General features: G+C 32.7%; 1 protein-coding gene across 2 annotated transcripts; it reads right to left on the reverse strand.

Annotated features, from left to right (window-relative positions):
* Nucleotides 1–292: 292 nt before the first annotated feature.
* On the reverse strand, nucleotides 293–19,482 carry Ap5m1 (adaptor related protein complex 5 subunit mu 1). 2 transcript variants are annotated; one of them, XM_076850445.2, is made up of 8 exons: nucleotides 19,092–19,481; nucleotides 14,394–15,039; nucleotides 9,775–10,002; nucleotides 8,023–8,162; nucleotides 7,439–7,524; nucleotides 7,233–7,351; nucleotides 3,978–4,074; nucleotides 293–1,573 (listed from the first exon to the last, which is right to left on the reverse strand). In XM_076850445.2, the coding sequence occupies exons 1-8, from the start codon at nucleotides 19,163–19,165 to the stop codon at nucleotides 1,491–1,493; spliced, it is 1,473 nt and encodes a 490-aa protein (XP_076706560.1). In that variant the 5' UTR covers nucleotides 19,166–19,481; the 3' UTR covers nucleotides 293–1,490. The 2 variants fall into 2 exon arrangements, with proteins under 2 accessions (XP_076706560.1, XP_076706561.1); XM_076850446.2 differs by lacking the exon at nucleotides 3,978–4,074 and having other exon boundaries at nucleotides 19,092–19,482.
* Nucleotides 19,483–19,550: the final 68 nt, after the last annotated feature.

The raw sequence follows: 19,550 nt of genomic DNA on the forward strand, positions 1-19,550 counted from the left end.
CATATTTTTTATAATGCTTTTAAATTCTATTCTGTAAAAGAACTTTGACATGAACTAAGTTCTTAGGATCTTGAGATTACTTTTTTCTTGGTCACTTGGAGTCCAACTTGACAATGAACTGCTCTGAAAACAGAATGTGACATCTAATTATAGAAACAGGTAGAGAATAAAGAATATGGCTAATGGTTTCTGAAAAAATAAAAAAATTTATAAGAAAATGAGAAAGACAAATTTAAAGAAAATACACTATTATGTAAGACTAAGAGTAAATAATACTCTACCCACAGAAAGGTTTTTGAGTTTTTACATGAATTTATTCATTAATGGATTTTAATTTAGTAAAATAAGGAAAAAGCAATGTTATATCTACCTTTATCTTCAGAAATTGGCTGAAGACATTATATAATTGCAAAACATTACATTATTCTGCAGGTATCCCACCCATCTTTATTTTTTAAAATATGCCTATAGACATCCTAAGCAAAATGTTATTATGGCAGATTAACAAGCTTACTTAAAAATAAACTCTAGAAAAGGGATAAACAGAATTATGCAGATTCTTTATTAGTCAATGGGATAGTTCTGATTAAGAACAGATTACTATTTAAGCAAGTCTCCTTTGTCTACATTGGCTGATTTTTTAAGAGATTTATAGTTGTTTCTAATTTGGTTGCTGATATTCTATACCAGCACAATGTGCTGGGAGATAAGTATTTTTTTTTTGTACTGGGGATCGAACCCAGGGACACTCTACTACTGAGCTACATCCCCATTCTGTTTTATTTTAAGACAGAGTTGCTCTAGATTGCCAAGACTGGACTCAAACTCATGATCCTCTTGCCTCAGTCTCTCAAGTCTTTGGGATTACAGGTGAGTCCCACCATGCCTGGCTTAGTACTTAGGTTTGAAAGAACAAATAGTTATGTTGCATGTCAGGTACAGACCATTGGAATGGCTGCCTGAAGCTCTGCACTGAGAAGCCTAAGCTCTTTCTTACCCAGAAAGGCTCACAGTAGGAAGAGGGTTGTGATCGATTAGCAGTTATCTGCCATAGGGGTGGGAAGGAACATGTACGGCATGTTGACCTAGGATGAGTCTTCAATAAGTCAGAGTGAATCACGAATTCTCTGTATTCTGAATCACAGTGACAGAAAATGAAAGGGTAACAAACACAGGAGATATTAGCCTTTAAACAATAATATTATATAACAATAATGATATACTATAATATAATTATATATTAATGCTATGATATATAACATAATATGCAATATATTATAATAATGTTATATGACAAAAATATCATAATATATTATGACATTCTTTCAAACTATATCAGATTAAAAAATGTCAAGTATGAATATTTTATAATTAAAATCCTTCAGATTTTTTTCACTTACAGGTTATATGAATACACAATAGATATAAAAACTATGATTTCATTTATGCTGTGTTACTATTGTATAAATCCCATTTAAATATTAAAAAAATCACAGTAATAATGATCCATAGGTTACTGGAGCAGGGGCTTTAGAATTCCAGATGTAATAATCAGAAGACACTAGTTTCCGGTCTAAAAAAGGAAAAAAAAAAAAATAAATAAATAAACTATTTCATCTTAGCAAAAAAACAGGAGAGCAAAGTCATGATTTTTTGACATTGTTCAGTGCAATCATTTCATGGCAATCCTTTGAAATATTCATTTTAATTTTATTTTATCAAGGCTTTATTATTAATTTTTACCACTTAAAAAATGTAAGCTCTTTAAATCTTTGAACAATCCATCTTTGAGCTTATATAAAATATCTCTTATTGATGCCAAGTCTGTAAATTTTTTCCTCACATTTCTCCTAAATACTATTTCTTATGAATCATTAATTGTAAAACATTTATTTTTTTTGTTGGTTTCCCTTCTCTATCTTCTTTACCACTGTCCTGATTCTGGTCATCTTATTCTTTATTCATTCAAAGTGTCAAAGATGTAAACCAACAATCAACTTTCTAGCAACATGATAAAAAAAAAGTGGCTTTTCTGGGTTTTCATTATAGCTCTGATCAAATGTAAATAGCTTTGCAACTTTAGTCAAATGGCAATCTCTTTGAACTAAACTTTGCTGATATGTGGAATTGAGATAGTAATGCTTTTTGGATTTAGTCTCAGGCAAATTATTATTATTGTGTTTATGTGTATCACTAATTATTTAATTCAGCCTTTTCTACCTTTCTTCTTAATAATGCAAAGAATAGTTTGATCCTCAGTTCTGCCATCATTACTAGCTACGTGACCCTCTGTTTCATCAGTGTCCTTATCTGTAAAATGGAGATAACTCTATATAGGATGCTGTGAGGAGTAATGAGTTAGTACACATAAAATAGAAACTATGCTGAGCACCTAGTAAATAAAAAATATTAGCTATTAATGAAATTAGCATTATTACTATACTATTTTCAGAACAAAGCTGTTAATTGTGAATATAGACTTTATTGTCAAGATGATGGCAAAATAAAGGTTTCACATGGCTGCACAAATTGGCTGTCACTGTCTGAAATAACCAGAGTTAGGAAATAAAGACTAGTTGTAATGATCCATTTAAAATGAGCTCTTTCAATATTTTGCATTAATAAGCAGGTGTATTAGTGAAACTTATTCTGTATTATGCTCTCTGAAAAATACATGTTTAGTTAATACTGACAAAATACTTAAAATGTTCTAATTATTAAAAGACAATATATTTCTCATAACTATTTTAAAACATCGATCTGTTTGTACTGGTTGTCCAATATTATGCTTTCATAAAACATAAATGCACTATGAATACTCTTCTATGAATTCATTTAAAAAATACAAACAACAATAACAAAACTGATGAAAAAATGAGGGAAACCCCAGGGAGGTGAGAAATGAGCTTTTTCTGGTTTTACTAGATAGAATATGTTTCTGAAATTCACAAGAAATTGCTTAGATTCCATAGTTCCAAGTTCTTTAATTCTTTTGAAATATTCAAATACAAAGTCTTATCTTATTCTTTTTATTTTAGGAACCTTAATTCTTAGTTTAAAAAATATTTACTTAAATACAGAAAAATTTTTATAAATTAGCATCATTGTTATCTAAATATATACATATGAAAGCTTTATTCTCCTCAATCTATAAGGCAAAAGGTTCTCTTTAACTTTATCTAATTATACCTCATTCTAGCTACTTTTCTATATCAGCCATGTGTATTTGATCTGAATGAAATAATTTTGAATTCATTTATAAATTTCTTTTTGTCTAGCTATGTTTTCATATAACGTATACATATATGTATGTATAAGATATATATACATATATATATTTCACAACCAGTAAATCCATTGAAGACAGGAAATCATCTTTACAACTTGCCTAGTGGTAGACTAGAGAAGGTGGGAAATAGTGTTTATTGATTATAATATTTGCTAAAAATTACTTAAGTTTTTAAGTAATAATCATACTTACCATCTATTGAATCTATATTATATGTTAAGTGCTTAATCAGTATAATCTTACTTAAACCTCATAACAATTCTAAGGTAATTTATTTCCACTTTAAAGATAAGGAAACGAAAACTTCAGAAAGTTCACTGAAGCAACACAGTCAATAAAATGTTGGAGCCATAGCTTGAATCCTTGTTTGTCCAATACCAAAGTATGTAACCTTGTGAACCACCTTTAAATAAGAGTTTATTATAACCAGAACAAAGCAAATCTAATTTTATACTAAAGCCCATCCCATCTTAATCCTTGCTATTCCAGATCCTATTTTAAACTGGAAAAGACTGAGGGACATACAAAGTTCACAAAGTGTTATGCTGGGGTGGATAAAGTCAAAATTTTTACAAATTGGGATTATTCTCCAATTTCTAAATTCTGTAATATTTTAATTTTGCCTTAGGTAATAACAACACACCACCATTTAAATCTCATTAAGTTAGTTTGAATCTGTACAACTTACATGAACTTATTTTTGGTTTTCCTGATGCAAAAACTTGAACTGAATGTTGATCTGCATAACATCCGGTGAGTGTGTAATCTAAGATGCTAAAATGAAGCTAGGAAGAGAAATGTACTAAATTGAAGTGATTAGTTGGTAAAAATGATGATCACATTTTTTTCTCTTGATATAACTTTAAAAAATTCATCTCACACAGTTCATAAAATAAAAATCATAAAGTATTAAACTTCAATTATGAGTATACATATGTTTAAATATGTACACACATACTCTCTTTCCTTTGCTCTGGAGCCATTTCTTTGTAAGGCTTCCATTATAAAGTGCTTAACACAAACCAGGCACTTCACCAAAATGGACTCTAATCCATACAGTATCATTTTACAAATAAGGGAACTGAGGTTCTGAGATGAAAGCAATTAATATCCCAATATGTAAGCAGCAGAATTGGCATCTGACCTCAGACTTGGCTGACTACAAAAGCAGATGTTCCTTCTGCTAGGTTGTCTAGTAAACTACATACTCTCTTCTATCCCAAGGGCTATGTGATTGTGATATATTTTACATCATAATTCTTTTATAGGTGGGAATATATATACCTTTTAGTGAAATAAGAATGTAATTACTAAAACAGAAACATTAGCTTATCTGGTCTTTGGAGAGAATGGGCTGCACTACTTAATTTTCTAAGAAACTGAAATTTAACTCTTACAGAATTGAGCTTAGAAATTTTCCCTTCCCTCACATAAAAAAACTTACAAAATGTAATCAATAGTTCCTACTTTCATTGATAATGTGAGGTTATCACTGTAAATGCCAATTATTATACTGTACTATAATAGAGTGAGGCAGTAGCTTCTTTGAAGATATGATGCCTGAATCAAAATCACATTCACAGGAAAAGGTTTATATCTTACATAGTTCTAGTCTCCTTTTGCTGTGGTTCTCTTCATCTCTGCTGTTAAATGATCCTGATTTTGCAATACCATGTTATCTTTTCTATGCTTTTATTTTTGGCAGTGCTGGGGATCAAACCCAGGATCTCATGTGTGATAGGCAAAAGCTCTACCTTATATTGATTTTTTTCCCTTTCTTCTCTGTAAATTTCTCCCATTTTTCAACTTTCTTCTTTAATTGCTAAACTTATTGATCACATACATAGGATGTTATTTTTAAATCTTAACATATTATTCCTGCTGCAACTCAAATAATTTTTATATGTATTTTTTAGTTGTAATTGAACACAATATCTCTATTTTAATAATTTATTTATGTGGTGCTGAGGATCGATCCCAGGGCCTCTCACCTGTGAGGCGAGCCCTCTACCACTGAGCCACAACCCCAGCCCCTCAAATAATTTTTGATAGTATGGGGTTTATGCTTGCTTGTTCAGTGTAATTCTGAATGCTGGAAGTTATGTATGACAAGGTGACTTCCACATGACTAAGATAACATAAAACACATTCAGTTCATTCACTGAAAATAAATATGAAATGGAAAGTGGTTAAGTGATGTAAATTAACAGAAAAATGATAATATCTACCTTTGAAGAACATGCGATGTGGTAATACCCCACATATTTTTTTCTGAAAAATTAGGACCTTTTAAAATAATCTTTGAAATAATGCTAATAGATGTAGTTGAAGACAACATGGGGGAAAAAACCCAAATTATTGCCAATATATTTGTGATTTCATCACCAATTCCTCTAATTGCCTTTATGGTCAGATTTCAATCTCCTTTGATAGCATTTTACTTTCTTGTTACCTTTTTAATCACCCCATTAATTTTCTTCAATGGTTTTTCTGAATCTTTACCATTTTTCTTATTTTTTTCTGATCTTAATCATTTCCATTACTTCAACTATTTCTTCTCTGTAGGTAACTCCTAAATCCTTACATGCAGCTGAGCTTTTCCTTGAGAAATCAAGTTTTAGGTTTTTAGCTATTCACTGGACACTTGAATTAAGATATGTTGCTATTATCCAGTATCATATATATATAAAGCTCACTCTTTCCCAATGTTTTCAATATCAATACTTTAATTCATGTATATTCACCCATTCAGAAATATTTATTGGTAGATAATGGATTAGGTCTTAGGGATAAAACAATGGATAAATGAAATTCATATAGTCACTGCCCTCTTGAAGGGTCAAGTCTGGTTTAAATGACATACTTTTTTGAATAACATCATCTTTTTTTTAAAAAAAATTTTTCTTAGTTGTTGATAGATCTTTATTTATTTTTTAAATTTATTTATACGTGGTGCTGAGAATTGAACCCAGTGCCTCACACATACCAGGCAAGTGAGCTACCACTGAGACACAGTCCCAGCCCATAACACCATCTTTTGACTTGTTATTTTTTTCTTGTCTCTATATTAGTGACTGAGATTTTACAATCAGTATAGCTTAGAGTAGCCCATTCTTTTTCTTTCTACTGATACAACACTAGTTCAACATCAACTTGGTACCTTTCATGTGCCACATTAATGTAGCTATAAAATATTTTTGATGTTCTTATTTTTTCTCACTTATTTCCTTCACATAAATTGCAGATTAATATTCACAAAGTATCACTTTGTACAAACCACTCCTCTATTAAAAAAAATCCAAAGTTTTTATAAAAGAGTCACACCTTCTACATTTCAAACCTAAATTATGCAGTCAGTCTTATACAGTATGACACTTTTTAGCACTTGATCCTAAGTGTGTCTTGCTTATTCTTCACCCCTTTAAGTCTTTTTAAATTAAATAAATACAGTCAATCTTCAAGTCTCCTTATTCATGCTTAACTAGGCCTCAGAGTTTGCTTTAACTTTACTTTCCCTTGACCACCTTGGCCAGAAAGGCTCACTTCTTCCTTCAAACACCAAAAGCAGTCAATTGATGTGTATTATTGAAAAATCCATAGAGAGTAAAGACTACATTTGACATTTTTCATAAATAAATTTTTAATTTGATGATTAAATGCTGGGTAGTTTAAGTTGGGTTATTTAGATGTATTTAATGATCTTAGTTAAGTTGGGGTATTTAAGTACATTTAATGTTCTCCCTTAAAATTTATATTAATCAAAATAGAAAAATGACTAGTACTAACCAAAAAGAATAAAACAGTATCTAAAAAAGCACTTAGGCAGTCAAAAAGCACAGAATTAAAAACAATTTGCTGTAAAACATTAAAAATCAATCAGGTAAATGCAATTTAGAAACAAAGGAAGAAGTTCTGATGTAGTGAACCATGCAAATATGTTTACCTTTACATATGCTGTATCTCCAATACAAATCTGGTCAAATGGTTGTTTGTCATGACTCTTGGCTCCAAAGGTTATAGTTCCAGAAAGACTAATTTCCATTGATTTGGGGAACTTCTGGCCTAAAAACACAAATCAACTATTTTAAAAAAAGAAAAGCCTATAGCAAATGAAAGGGAAAAAAGATCAACAAACAAAATCTTGCTCACCAATAATCCAGATCAGTAAGCTTTTCTCTCGAAATACTTCAAGCTGGCCAAAACTAACTTTGTATTCTAATTGTGTAATTGGACCTCTTTACAAAGAGAAAATAGAAAAAAAAATGATCACAAATATAACAGCTTTAAATCAAATCTTGTTACTGTTACTTAATACAAAGACAGCAAAAAGGCAGATATGAATTAAAATTTGTAGAATAAAACAGAATAAGTACCTCAGAAAATACTAGAAACTGCATAAACACTTATGATATACATTTCATTGCTATTGACTTATATGCAAAGTACAGTGAAATTGCTAGAAATAAAGCCAGTAGTAAATAATCTTCACGGAGGTTAACTGGTTTCTTTATAATTTACTAACAAGTTTAACTACAAAAGTAAAGACACATTTAAAGGTATCTATTTTTATGATTATGTTTTGGTTCAGAATCAGCATTCATTTGAGTAACAAAATTATTTAGTTCTTGAAAAAATAAGGTAAAAAGCAGATACAATTTGCTAAACACAATTAGGGGACAGTGGGAATCTACTACAGAAGGCAGACATCACAACATCATGTTATTTATCCCTACCTATTGTAAAAAGGTATATGAGCTTCACAGAATTCAAAATTATTTTTCACACTTTCATGAAGTTTTAAATTAACTTTTATTTTTAGTTGTATTTCTTCTTCTTTCATTTGGTAGAAACCCAAAATTGGTGGTACAGGGACCTGAAAACAAACATAAATTTTTATGAAATTCTCAGGTTAATTGGTCTAAAATACTAATGGTAATGGGGGAGGGACTTCTTGTGTATATTATACACATTACATTATGTGAATGTGCATATATACACACACATATACAAACCTAATCATTATATACAGATCTGTCTATGATACATAGTGAGTTACTCCAACTGTTTTGACAATAGCAATAATGGGTCTATAAAAGGACAGAGATTCTTCTATCCCTTTCTGTTCCCAGACGAGAAAAGATGCCTTATAAAGGGGTACAATTTATTCTTCCTCCTCTTGCTCTTCCATATTCTCCTCTCCAAATTATTTGATCTAGAGCACAGAACATGTACTAGACATACTGATAACTGCTGCCCTGCCCACAGTTCCTGATGTTCCATCTGTATTCTGTAACTGCATTCTTCCCACGTTCCTCAACTCAGGAGTAACTCAGAAGTAGCTTGACTGGTCATCAATAACTGACTAAAGGGGAAAAAATTTGTAGACTGGGGTAAGCCAATCATTCCTATTAGTACATCAGAAGTAAGACATAGAGACTCTGCTTATATAATGTGGATCTTAGAGCTTTAAAATCTTATGCAAGCATAGAAAGTTGAAAGAGGAGACAGAAGCAGAGATAAGACAATGTGGACTTTTAGTATAAAGTGATTTTAATTTTTCATATCCAATATGGTCTGGGTCTACCTCTTTTCTTGAATGACAATAAAGACTGACAATAGTCTTCTCAAAATAATTTTTCCTAACTAAGGTCTACTAACATACTGATTGATAACTAAGGCAGAAACAAATGGCACATTATAGTAAAAAACAGGTTGGACTTTGGGATTCTGGAAAATCTGGGTTTAAATTAAAGTTCTGCCATTTATCAGTTACATGTAAAACATGACTAAATCATATCCAAATCTATTCTGTGAGTGTGGACTTCCTCTTAGGAATAATAAAAAAAAAAATTTCCCCGTCAACAGAAGAATGGATAAAGAAAATGTGGCTTCTTACAAGAAGAATGTAATTATGGCATTTGCAGGTAAATGGATGGAGTTGGAGAATATCACGTTACGCAAAGTTAAGCCAATCCCCCCAAACCAAAGGCTGAATGTATTGAGATGTGAATGCTAATTCACAATAAAGATGAGGGAGCTAGGGATTAAGCAGGGGGGAGTAAATGGCGGGGGGGATGGAGGTAAGAAGAACAGTAGAATGAATTGGACATTATTCATTGGACATATATGTGCATATATGACTACATGACCATTGTAATTCCACATTATGTACTACCAGAAGAATGAGAAGTTATATTCTATTTATATATGTTGTGTCAAAATGCATTCTACTGTCATGCATAACTAATTAGAACTTACTAAAAAAGTAAAAAATTGTTGACTTTGAAAGCTTTTTAATGTTGTTACAGACACCAGAGATTAACAGGTAGTCTATTTGAAGAAATGAATCTTCATCTTCATCTCTCAATTATTGTCTGGTAAATAACTTCTGAAAAATTCTTGTTTGGACCAAGTGTACAAATGATTGCTTATCAATAATATTTATAAAGACCAGGAAAGTCTCAAACATTTCCAAGATTATTTACCTGGGAAGTATAGTAGCATAAATTGAATGACTCTAAAGGTGGAGTGAATGGAAATTTATAAGGCCCACTAAATGCAGAATCATCCATTGCATCAATGCTGCTAGAGGTCAGAATGGCAGAATCAAGAGAAGTCACACAAGGATGAACTAGAATATCTTGAAGTGGAGATCCATTGGTGGGGAGGTTCAAGCTGATGGTGACATTTGGCATGATTCCTTCTAAATCACACTGTAATACAAGCAGAAATGGATATTACCAAGATATTGAAAACATACACCTTCTATTTGAGGCTTTTCTGAATTTATCAAAGTAATTTCCCCCAACTGAACTAACTTTTTTTTCTGCAGGAACTAATCTATTTGCTTTCTGTTTTCTGATACTTGCAAGATGCTACAGTCAGGTACCAAGAGAGCCTTCATATATCCCTCTGCTTATCACTATATCTCTGAGAAAGAAATGTTAAAAGGATGGGGATGTAGAATACTTGCTTAACATCATGCACAAAGCCCTGGATGCCTTTCCTGGTATGGGGAAAAATGTTTAATCTATTCACTACTCTACATTCCTTTTGTAATTTTATTTGTTCAGGGCTTCAATTTGTTATACCTCTAAAAATGTATCCATTTGTTTTCCTGTCATCAATCCATCTTCCATCAATGTCAGAGCTATCTTAATGAACCATAATTTTTATTATATTGTATCCATGCTCAAAATGTTTCATTGTTTAGTCCCTGTCTAACTCTTTAATCATTTTCCACCCTATGAACTCTGTTGCAGACATAGAGGATTCTTGCATTTCCCTGAATAATTCATATTGTCATACCTTCATATGTACCATTGCATGTGCTGTTTCCTTCAGTTAAAATGTTTTTTTCTTACTATAAACTTTAACTCTTCATGTCTAGCTCATTTCATATTTTGTATGATGCCTTACATTCTGAATCATCACGTCTACAGCCCACCTCTGCCATGTAGATGCCTAGAACCTTCTTCCATACATGACTTTGGTTAGACTATCAGTGGGAGTTAGTAATGAGACACACAGAAGAAGGGAAAGGAAAGCCATTATTCTTAGGAGGTCGTGGAAACCAGATATGACAGTTTCACAGGCCTCTCCCTGAACACCAGACGTAGCACATTCACAGATCTTTTCATGAATTCCACTTTGTGGTTCTAACAGATTGTAACATGGCAGCTTCTAAGACTTCTCTGTGAATTCTGGTTTCTCTACTTATTCTAGTCTCCAGAATGAAACTGTTACTCTTTCTGGAAGGTTGCAACAAGAGGAAGACTTGTATTTCCCAAGCTCCTCTCATACTTGAATAAGCACTAATATCTTTATTTCTAGATATCTTATAGTACACACTGGCCAATTAAACCACATTGAGCCAGGCACAGTAGCACAGCACATACCTATTAACCCAGAGCCTCTGGAAACTAACGCAAAAGGATCATAAGTTCAAAGCCAGCCTCAGCAACTTAGGGAGGCCCTAAACAACTTACTGAGATTCTGTCCCAAAGTAAAAAATAAAAAGGGCTAAGGGATGTAGCTCAGCATTAAGTGCCCCTGGGTTCAATCCCTGGTATGGGGGCGGGGGGAAAGGCCATATTAATATATTTTTTTGGCTAGATGTACACAATATTTTGAGAGTTAGTGGAACTCAGCAGGCAAAATGCTTAGTTCCAAATGCACTATCATATACACCATCTGCACCATGCATTAATTATCTACCGACAATAGGTATTTCTCTGTACCTCTTTGTTCCCCCTTTGAAGCTAGTTCTTTGAAAATAATATTTTTATCTCTAGTGCCAACCCCACTACTATGCATAGAAAATACTAAAAAATGTTTATGAGTTTATCTTTTTCTAATTATTGACCCTACTTTACAAAATACTAATATATTTCTTTTCTAATGCTATACCTAACAATATGTGAATTCATTAATGTACCTGTTATATTTAAATATTATACTTAAGAGAGAAAGCAGGCATTATGAATAGTATTAGATAGAATGAGTGCCTTATAAAGGTCTTTTGGTAACAATTACAATTATGTCAAACTCAATTAAAAACAGAAATGCTAAATAATCTTACTAAAATGCTTAAAAATATGTTACTGTTTCAATTTTTTTTCCTTCTTCAGTGCTGGGGCTTGAATCCAGGGCCTCATGCATGCTAGGCAAGTGCTCTACCACTGAGCTACAACTCAGTCTCTACAGTGTTTCCACTTTGAAATTATCTGCTTCTTTATTCTCTATATGTAAGCTAATAAGAATAAAAAGTAGTTGTGGTTTTTGATGGATGTTTATGAAGATAATAAAAAAATTTGATAATAAGTACTATTAAAATTATGTCCAGTTTTTGATTATTAAATTATCCTGTAGCAGGATAATTATCCTTAAAGAGGTCAGAGAACCAGCATCTTATAAAAACCTCCAATGAATTATCCACTCTTCAAGCACTTAAAAGACCAGATTATCAGTCATTTACTATAGGATGAGGATGTCCATTCTAAAAGGGATGTGTGTACTACCCTTTAAATCAGTCAGGCTTACATAAATGTGAATTTTAAAAATGCATGTTTTAAAAACAGAAGGCAGAAGGCATCTAAGTGCTTGTCTCATTTTAAAAATGACAAATGATTCACAAAGCTCTGTGACGTTTCTGAAGATACATAGAAAAATAGTGGCAGAGTAAGAATTAGAACTTCAGAATTAGAATTTAATTAGTTTTAATTAAGAATTAGAACTACAGGCTTTCAGTGCATCAGGTTTTCTACTAGACTAAGATAAAACGAGGATAGTTATTTCCATTTATCATGGACTTCATAATAAAAATCTTCTTTTAAATATTTCTTTAAACTTCCCCATAAGCAATCTACTAGGGTCAGCTTATCAATCAGTGGAGACATTTAAATATTATTATATTAATTAGCATTTCATTATAAACAATTTATTCCTTGTTTATTTAAACAGTTCGAAAAAAACAGAAATGGTGAATTATCCTATTTTCATTATACCAAACTTACCAAAAAAAAGAAAAAAAAAAGATTTTAAAAAAAAAAATTTTAATATTTATTTTTTAGTATTTGGTGGACACAACATCTTTGTTTGTATGTGGTGCTGAGGATCGAACCAGGGCCGCACGCATGCCAGGCGAGCGCGCTACCGCTTGAGCCACATTCCCAGCCCGAAAAAAAGATTTTTGACTACTTTAAGATTTATGAATGACATAGTCCATGATTTTAGGACTATTTACAATAGTTCTTTCTAATAGAATGAATATATTTTGACCTTGATAGAAGTACATTTAACATAGACAAAAGTTTTCACTTTTTTTTTTTAATGGTCCTAGGGATTTAACCCAGGGACACTTTTACTACTGAGCTACATCTCCAGTCTTTTTATTTTTCACTCTGAGACAGGGTCTTGCTCACTAAGTTGCTGAGGGCCTCACTAAGTTGCTGAGGATGATCTGGAACTTGCAATCCCTCTGTCTTACTCTCCTGAGCTACTTTCATTATGATTAAAATGGAACTGAAAAGAAATACCCAATTTCCCTGTCAGGACTATTCTGATTCTCTGTTCTTGAAATCTACTTTTATCCACAGGATCTACCTAGCCACTTAACATTAAAGGATGATGGAAAAATAAAGACATCTAAGAAAATTATTAATACATACTGAGTTTACTTGGAGGATTTTTATTTTTGGTCATTATTCAACATGGCATTAACCACTTGCTAACTCTATTAATATTTCCATTCTTTCTTAAAGTTCTAACTTTAAACCACAGAATCTGATACTGATCAGTTACTTGTTTAAATAAAAAAAGAGCACTTCAAAATGATTTTAGCTATCATATCAGAGAATTAGTCAATTTCATGTGTTAGAGAAAATGGAAAATAGGGTAATTTTTAAAATATGTTCACAAATTCTTTGTTCCAAAAAGTGGAACAAATCCCATACCTCTTATGATCAGACTTAGTGACTTGCTTTTAAACAAACAGAAAATAGTGGAAGTGATACCATGTGATCTTCCAGTCTAAGTAATAAAAATAATTATCTTCTGATTCAATCTTTTTCTTTCATATCATTTGATTCAAGGGGAGCCAGTCCCCAAATTGTGAGGACACTTAAGCAGCCTGTTTAAAGGTTCACATGTAAAGGAAATGAAGCCTCCTTCCAATAACCAGCACTAATTTGCCAGCCATATGAGTGAGTCATGCATGTTCCAGCTTTCAAATGACTATAGACCAAACCAAAATCTCGACTCTTATCTCTTGACTTCCTCTACATTAGAAGTTCCCAGCTAATCCCCAACACCACAAAACAAAACAAAACAGAAGTTCCCAGCTAATCTACTCCTGAAGTTATGACCCATGGGAACTATGAGGATAATAATGGGGCAATTCATCACATAGTTACAAGTAACTAAAATAACTGGTAAGAAATGCAAATAGATGACATCAAATTTCATATGTCTATCATCTAATTATACCCTAAAGATTAAAAAAAACAAAGATATCACTTAACAATGTAAAATACAAGTAATAGAATTTTACTTTCTCCATGTATGTTAAATGGTATGATAAAGCAAATACCCAAGAAAATCTCACCTTGCAAATGACTGCTCCAACAACTTGCCATGTATCTGCTATATCCTGTTTATCATATTGCATGGATTTTACCTTTTCAGTAATAGAAATAGAAACCTGTGGTTTTCCTTTGTATGTTCCAGCTTTCCAAGCTGGCTGTTTCTGTGGCTGAGACACAGAAGCAAAATTAATATTATCCAATGAATTCTGTAAGTTGGCATTTAATAAAGTACCAAATGGACAAGCCTGAAGAAGCAAATTAGGCAACTGGCTCAATTTTGTATTTAGCTCAGTATCATTTTTTTGACTAGAATAAAGAAAATCCTGTATACCAAAAAGAAGTTCCAAGCCTTGTGAAATTCCACTGATGCTAATTAATGGTGGATGAGGGGAGAGAGTTTGTTCAACAAGTGGAACACTAGCATATATCATGCCATTCTTCAGAAAAGCAACCACTGGCCAGAGTTCTTCACCTCCTACTGAAAGTCTATAGATGGTTGTTTTATTGATGTGTGTACAACCATCACGACGCTCTACGAAGTCCTTATCATCATCCAATAATCTAAGTTCAAAAAGGAGTGCTTTAAGAAAGGGACCATCTTCAGGAATAGGCACATAACTTGCTCCATTGAATACTTTGGCTCTCTTTTCAACGGTTGGATAACGTCTGCATTAGGAAAACAAGAAACATTATAAATGATTCTTTCAAATAAAATAAAAATGGAGGAATTAAGAAAAAAACCCTAAAACACAAGGCAAACAGGAATAACAATAAAACATAAAATAACGAATATACATACCCATAAAAGCCAAAATCCCCAAAACATATGTTAAATTCCTATCAGAATAGCTGTTTTATATTTGAGGTTGTTCCAAATGATAAAGTGTTATCTATTACTGAAAATGCTTAGTTATTTAATTTTTTAAATAGGTAAAGTACACCAATTCTAATTCAAAAATTTGTCAGGCACTCAGATTCCTTCTTGGTAGACAGAGTATATACCTAGACCATTCTAGGCATTCATAGAATTTTTTTTTTTTATTCCATCCTAGAGGAGTAGGACTAAAGAAGTGATTCAATTTACCCTCTGAAATTTTGGATTCACTAGTTAAGATGATATGATTAAAGAAATGTTCTATTCTACTTAGTCTATAGTGAATAACACACTGAGTCTACTTGCTAAACTTTTTAAAAATATGGAATATTGTTTTATTAATAATAGTTTAACTCTATGGCTCTGGAAAACACTATTAAAAAAAGAAGTCTGAATATTCCTTTATGATTTGCATGTCTGGGTTAAATGGTAAGTTAGTAATTTATTTCCTTTTTCCTTCTTTCAGGAAACAGAACAAAAGATGTTTTTGCTCATTTATAGAAATCTGTTAGTCATATTTTCTTAGTTTAAAAAAAATGTATTTTTCCCTGTTCTTTCCTGCTCCACTTCAAAGTCTAGAATGAAGCTGTCTGTTAGCTACTGACTTTTAAGTAAATCATCTAAATTTCCTATGCCTATTTTCTTATTTATAAAATAAATGGGAGGCTGGGGGTGTAGCTCACTGGAAGATCACATGCTAGTGTGAGGCCCTGGCTTCAATCCAGCAAGAAAAATAAAAGGATGACAAAAATCAGCAGTTTTTAATCAAGAGTCAAAAACATACTTACATAAAAGTTTTTTCCACTAATAAAATTCTGATGTTGCTAATAATTTTTAAAAGAAAAATAAGGTTACATTCAAAGTTAACCATTTATGAACAAACCTCACTTTTTAAAATTATAATGTATTTTCTTGACTGAGGAAGGGGAAGATTCAGCCAGCATATCATTTGTGATGCATCTTATTCTCTGTCTACCTAGAGGACAAAGTTTTTAAGTGTAAAAATTTCATGACTGAATGTAAAGATGGTTAATATGGGATCTTATACATGTCTCTCTATGTGTTCAATAAATATTTGTTGGGTTACTTGACCTGTCATTTCAAATTTATTCTGAGCTATTTGTAAAACATGACTTAATTGGCCCTAAAATTAGGGATACATTAGCAACTGAAGCCAGACTTCAGCTGATACAATTATTATCTGGACAGCAAACCTTTCCAGAATCAAAACTAATTTTTGCTGTGGGAAATAAATGGTTAGATAGAGGAAAAATCACTTTTCTTATTAAATCTTAAACAATAGTTATTATCCTTTGTTGTACTAATTAATAATATGCCAAAGCATATCTCTTTAGTCCTAACAGTAATCCCAACAGATCAGGAATCTGAATAATAAAACGTTACCAACTCATTCAAATAACAGAGAACTAAAGTCATAGATGTATTATTTGGTCACTTTGCTGCTTCCATGGAGTTGTTGAGAAGCTCAATCAAATATATCTGAGGTTTCTTCTAAAATAGTATTCTGAGCACACTAAGAAAACATTTTTTGCATGACTTCTTCAAGGAACATATTTTCTTAAGAAGTAAAAACTTTCACTTCTATATTAAAATACACTACAAAGCCACAGACATAAAAACAGTATGGTACTGGTACAAGAAAGACAAAAAGAACTGAGATAGACCAATGTTTTTATGGGGGAACATAATAACTATTATTAGTAATTTCATCACTCAACAAATAAAAGATATACTGCTTTGAAGATGTTAGGAAAACTGGTCCATGATAAGAAAGAAATAAAATGGGATTCCTGCCATCTCTAAAGATGTTCTACAGATGGATTAAACTTCTAAATATAAGAGATAAAATTGCAGGGCTGGGGATGTGGCTCAAGCGGTAGTGCGCTCGCCTGGCATGCGTGTGGCCCGGGTTCGATCCTCAGCACCACATACAAACAAAGATGTTGTGTCCGCCGAGAACTAAAAAAATAAATAAATAAATATTCAAATTCTCTCTCTCTCTCTCCCTCTCTGCCTCTCTCTCACTCTCTCTTTAAAAAAAAAAATTGCAAAATTCAGAGGAGATAATGTGGAATGATATCTTTGGGAAATAAAGGTAGAGAAATAGTTCTAAAAATTCCTGAGGAGCTTACTACTCCAATTGTATTAAAATTAGTGATCTGTTTAACCAAGAACAACATTAAATTGACAAAAGATAAATTTAAAAATCTATACTAACAATGACATGAATTAGTATCAAGAATACATAGCAAACTCCTACAAATCAACAGAAAAAAACAGTAACTTTCAAAGGAAAAAAGGACAGGGGATATATATGAGGCTATTCACAGAAGAGGAAACCCAAAAGACTAACCATTATTGCTACACAGAGAAATGTCAATCAATTAGAATAAGTGTCAGGAAAGAACAGATATAGGAACCCTCACTAATCACTGGTGAGTCTTGAGGGGTGCAATTAGCATTTTGAGAAGCAAATTAATTATTTGGAAATATTTATTCAAAATCAGCATATGTATGCACTATGGACCTGTTTGATGATGTCTACTTGAGAATTGTTCAGATGGCTATGAATTGGAAGCCACTTTGTAGATTATCACTAGGGAAAGGAGATAGGTAAAATGTGGAGGTAAACCATGGAGTACTACAGAGCAAGTAGAAGCAACAGCCTAGATCTAGGGTACATTAGAGACACTAAACACATGAAGTTTAGCGCAGCTCTAAATGAACCAAAGTAATATGATGTTTCTAAGAGCACTGGGAAGTCTGACAAATGCAACAAAAGGAAATCTAAAGCACAATTAATTATATAATTTGACAAATACATATAAACAAAAAGATAATACAGAACATGTAAGAGTTACCTTCTGGAACAGGAGAATGGCAGTTAGAAACAGGTAACCAAAGGGAATATATTAGTAAAATGAAGATATCCTGGATGAATAATGAGGCTGATGAACCATGGACCAAAGAATAATACTAATTTCTTGTGTTTGAGGTCCAACAACAATAAATGTAAGCCAAGTGTTCTGAAAGAAAATGGTAAACTCCAACTCTGATGCCCTCAGTAACAAAAATTGTTTTAGGCTGCAAAAGCAATGTCTTATCTACATTGCCAATTACTTTAAAATTACATCCTTCTTTATCTGGCTCAATTTCATTTCCATCAGGCTATGTCACTATAGACGGAAGAATGAATAAATAGCAAAAAAGAACTCTAAGTGGTCACCGAGAATAAAAGGTGAAACAGATTACTTTCCCTAACATTTTACAAGAATTATTGTATACAGTTCTCTTCATAAAACTATCTTGATAAAATATGGAGAGTTGTAAAAGTGGGACCAGATCGCTTACACGATCTAAGAAAAAAATGAATGCAATTTTTCATACTTCCTTTTCTTCATCAACCGGGAACTACCAATGTGTTTAGCAATGACACAAAATAAGATGAAAATAAGTCATACTGCTTAGCAAGGATTTTTTATAATGAGTTAAAATGTCCTTGATTTTATCAATGAGAGTCGAAACTTTAAAAAACGTGTTTATATTGTTTTTTCCTTTATCATCTCTGTATCAATCCTAAGCAGATGGAGTTAATTTTAAGATGCAATAATACTTATACTAGAAAAAGCATGTAATTATCTGCCAGGCAACAATTCGTTTTATTTTTACAACAGTATAAAATATTCACTTAATAGGCAAAACAGAGGTTAAGTAACTTGACCAAGATCATTCGTGGCAGACCGGGGATACAATGCATCACAAAACAATGCTACATCAATGAATCTTCGATTGATCATTCCTGGGGATTCAGATTTGCATTTACCTGGAGAATCTCACGGTGCCACAAAGTGGAGTTCCTGGTTCGTGGCGTATAAGCCACACTGCCCGCTGGGCCATAGTAAGCCACTAAAGCATAAGCTCAGCTCCTTACCAAAGACGCCACCAAGGAACAGCGCAGGCCGGCTTTCTCCGCGGGATTCTTAACTGAAGTCCCGAGATTCGCCCCGCGCCACACACGAACTCACTAGAGATGCTGGCTCTTTCAAGGGAGGCGAAAAAAACCTCTGATTCTATCCTGGTCAAAACATACCACAAAAAGTTCTAAAAATCCGCACCTAGAATCTTGAGAAACTTATCCCCAGCAAACCCAATATTTTCTTCCTCTAATTTCCACTTCCGGGATGGTGGCCCGCAAGGATCAAGGTTCCTCACTTGCCCAAGCACCCAGCCTCTCTTCGGTTCGCCAGCCGCTAGCTTCCCTCGCCTGCCCCTCCCGATTCCT

This window comes from Callospermophilus lateralis, chromosome 3, assembly GCF_048772815.1.
Source record: "Callospermophilus lateralis isolate mCalLat2 chromosome 3, mCalLat2.hap1, whole genome shotgun sequence".
NCBI classification, from domain to species: Eukaryota; Metazoa; Chordata; class Mammalia; order Rodentia; family Sciuridae; genus Callospermophilus; species Callospermophilus lateralis.

Excerpts from the sequence above, each read along its gene's own strand:
- Ap5m1 (XM_076850445.2), bottom strand. The coding sequence starts at position 19,165 with ATGGCCCAGCGGGCAGTGTGGCTTATACGCCACGAACCAGGAACTCCA. Across the intron at positions 8,163-9,774 it reads TATGCTACTATACTTCCCAG|GTCCCTGTACCACCAATTTT; the intron begins GTAAATAATCTT and ends GTTTGTTTTCAG. Across the intron at positions 1,574-3,977 it reads AAAACCAAAAATAAGTTCAT|ACCGGAAACTAGTGTCTTCT; the intron begins GTAAGTTGTACA and ends TTCCTTTTTTAG.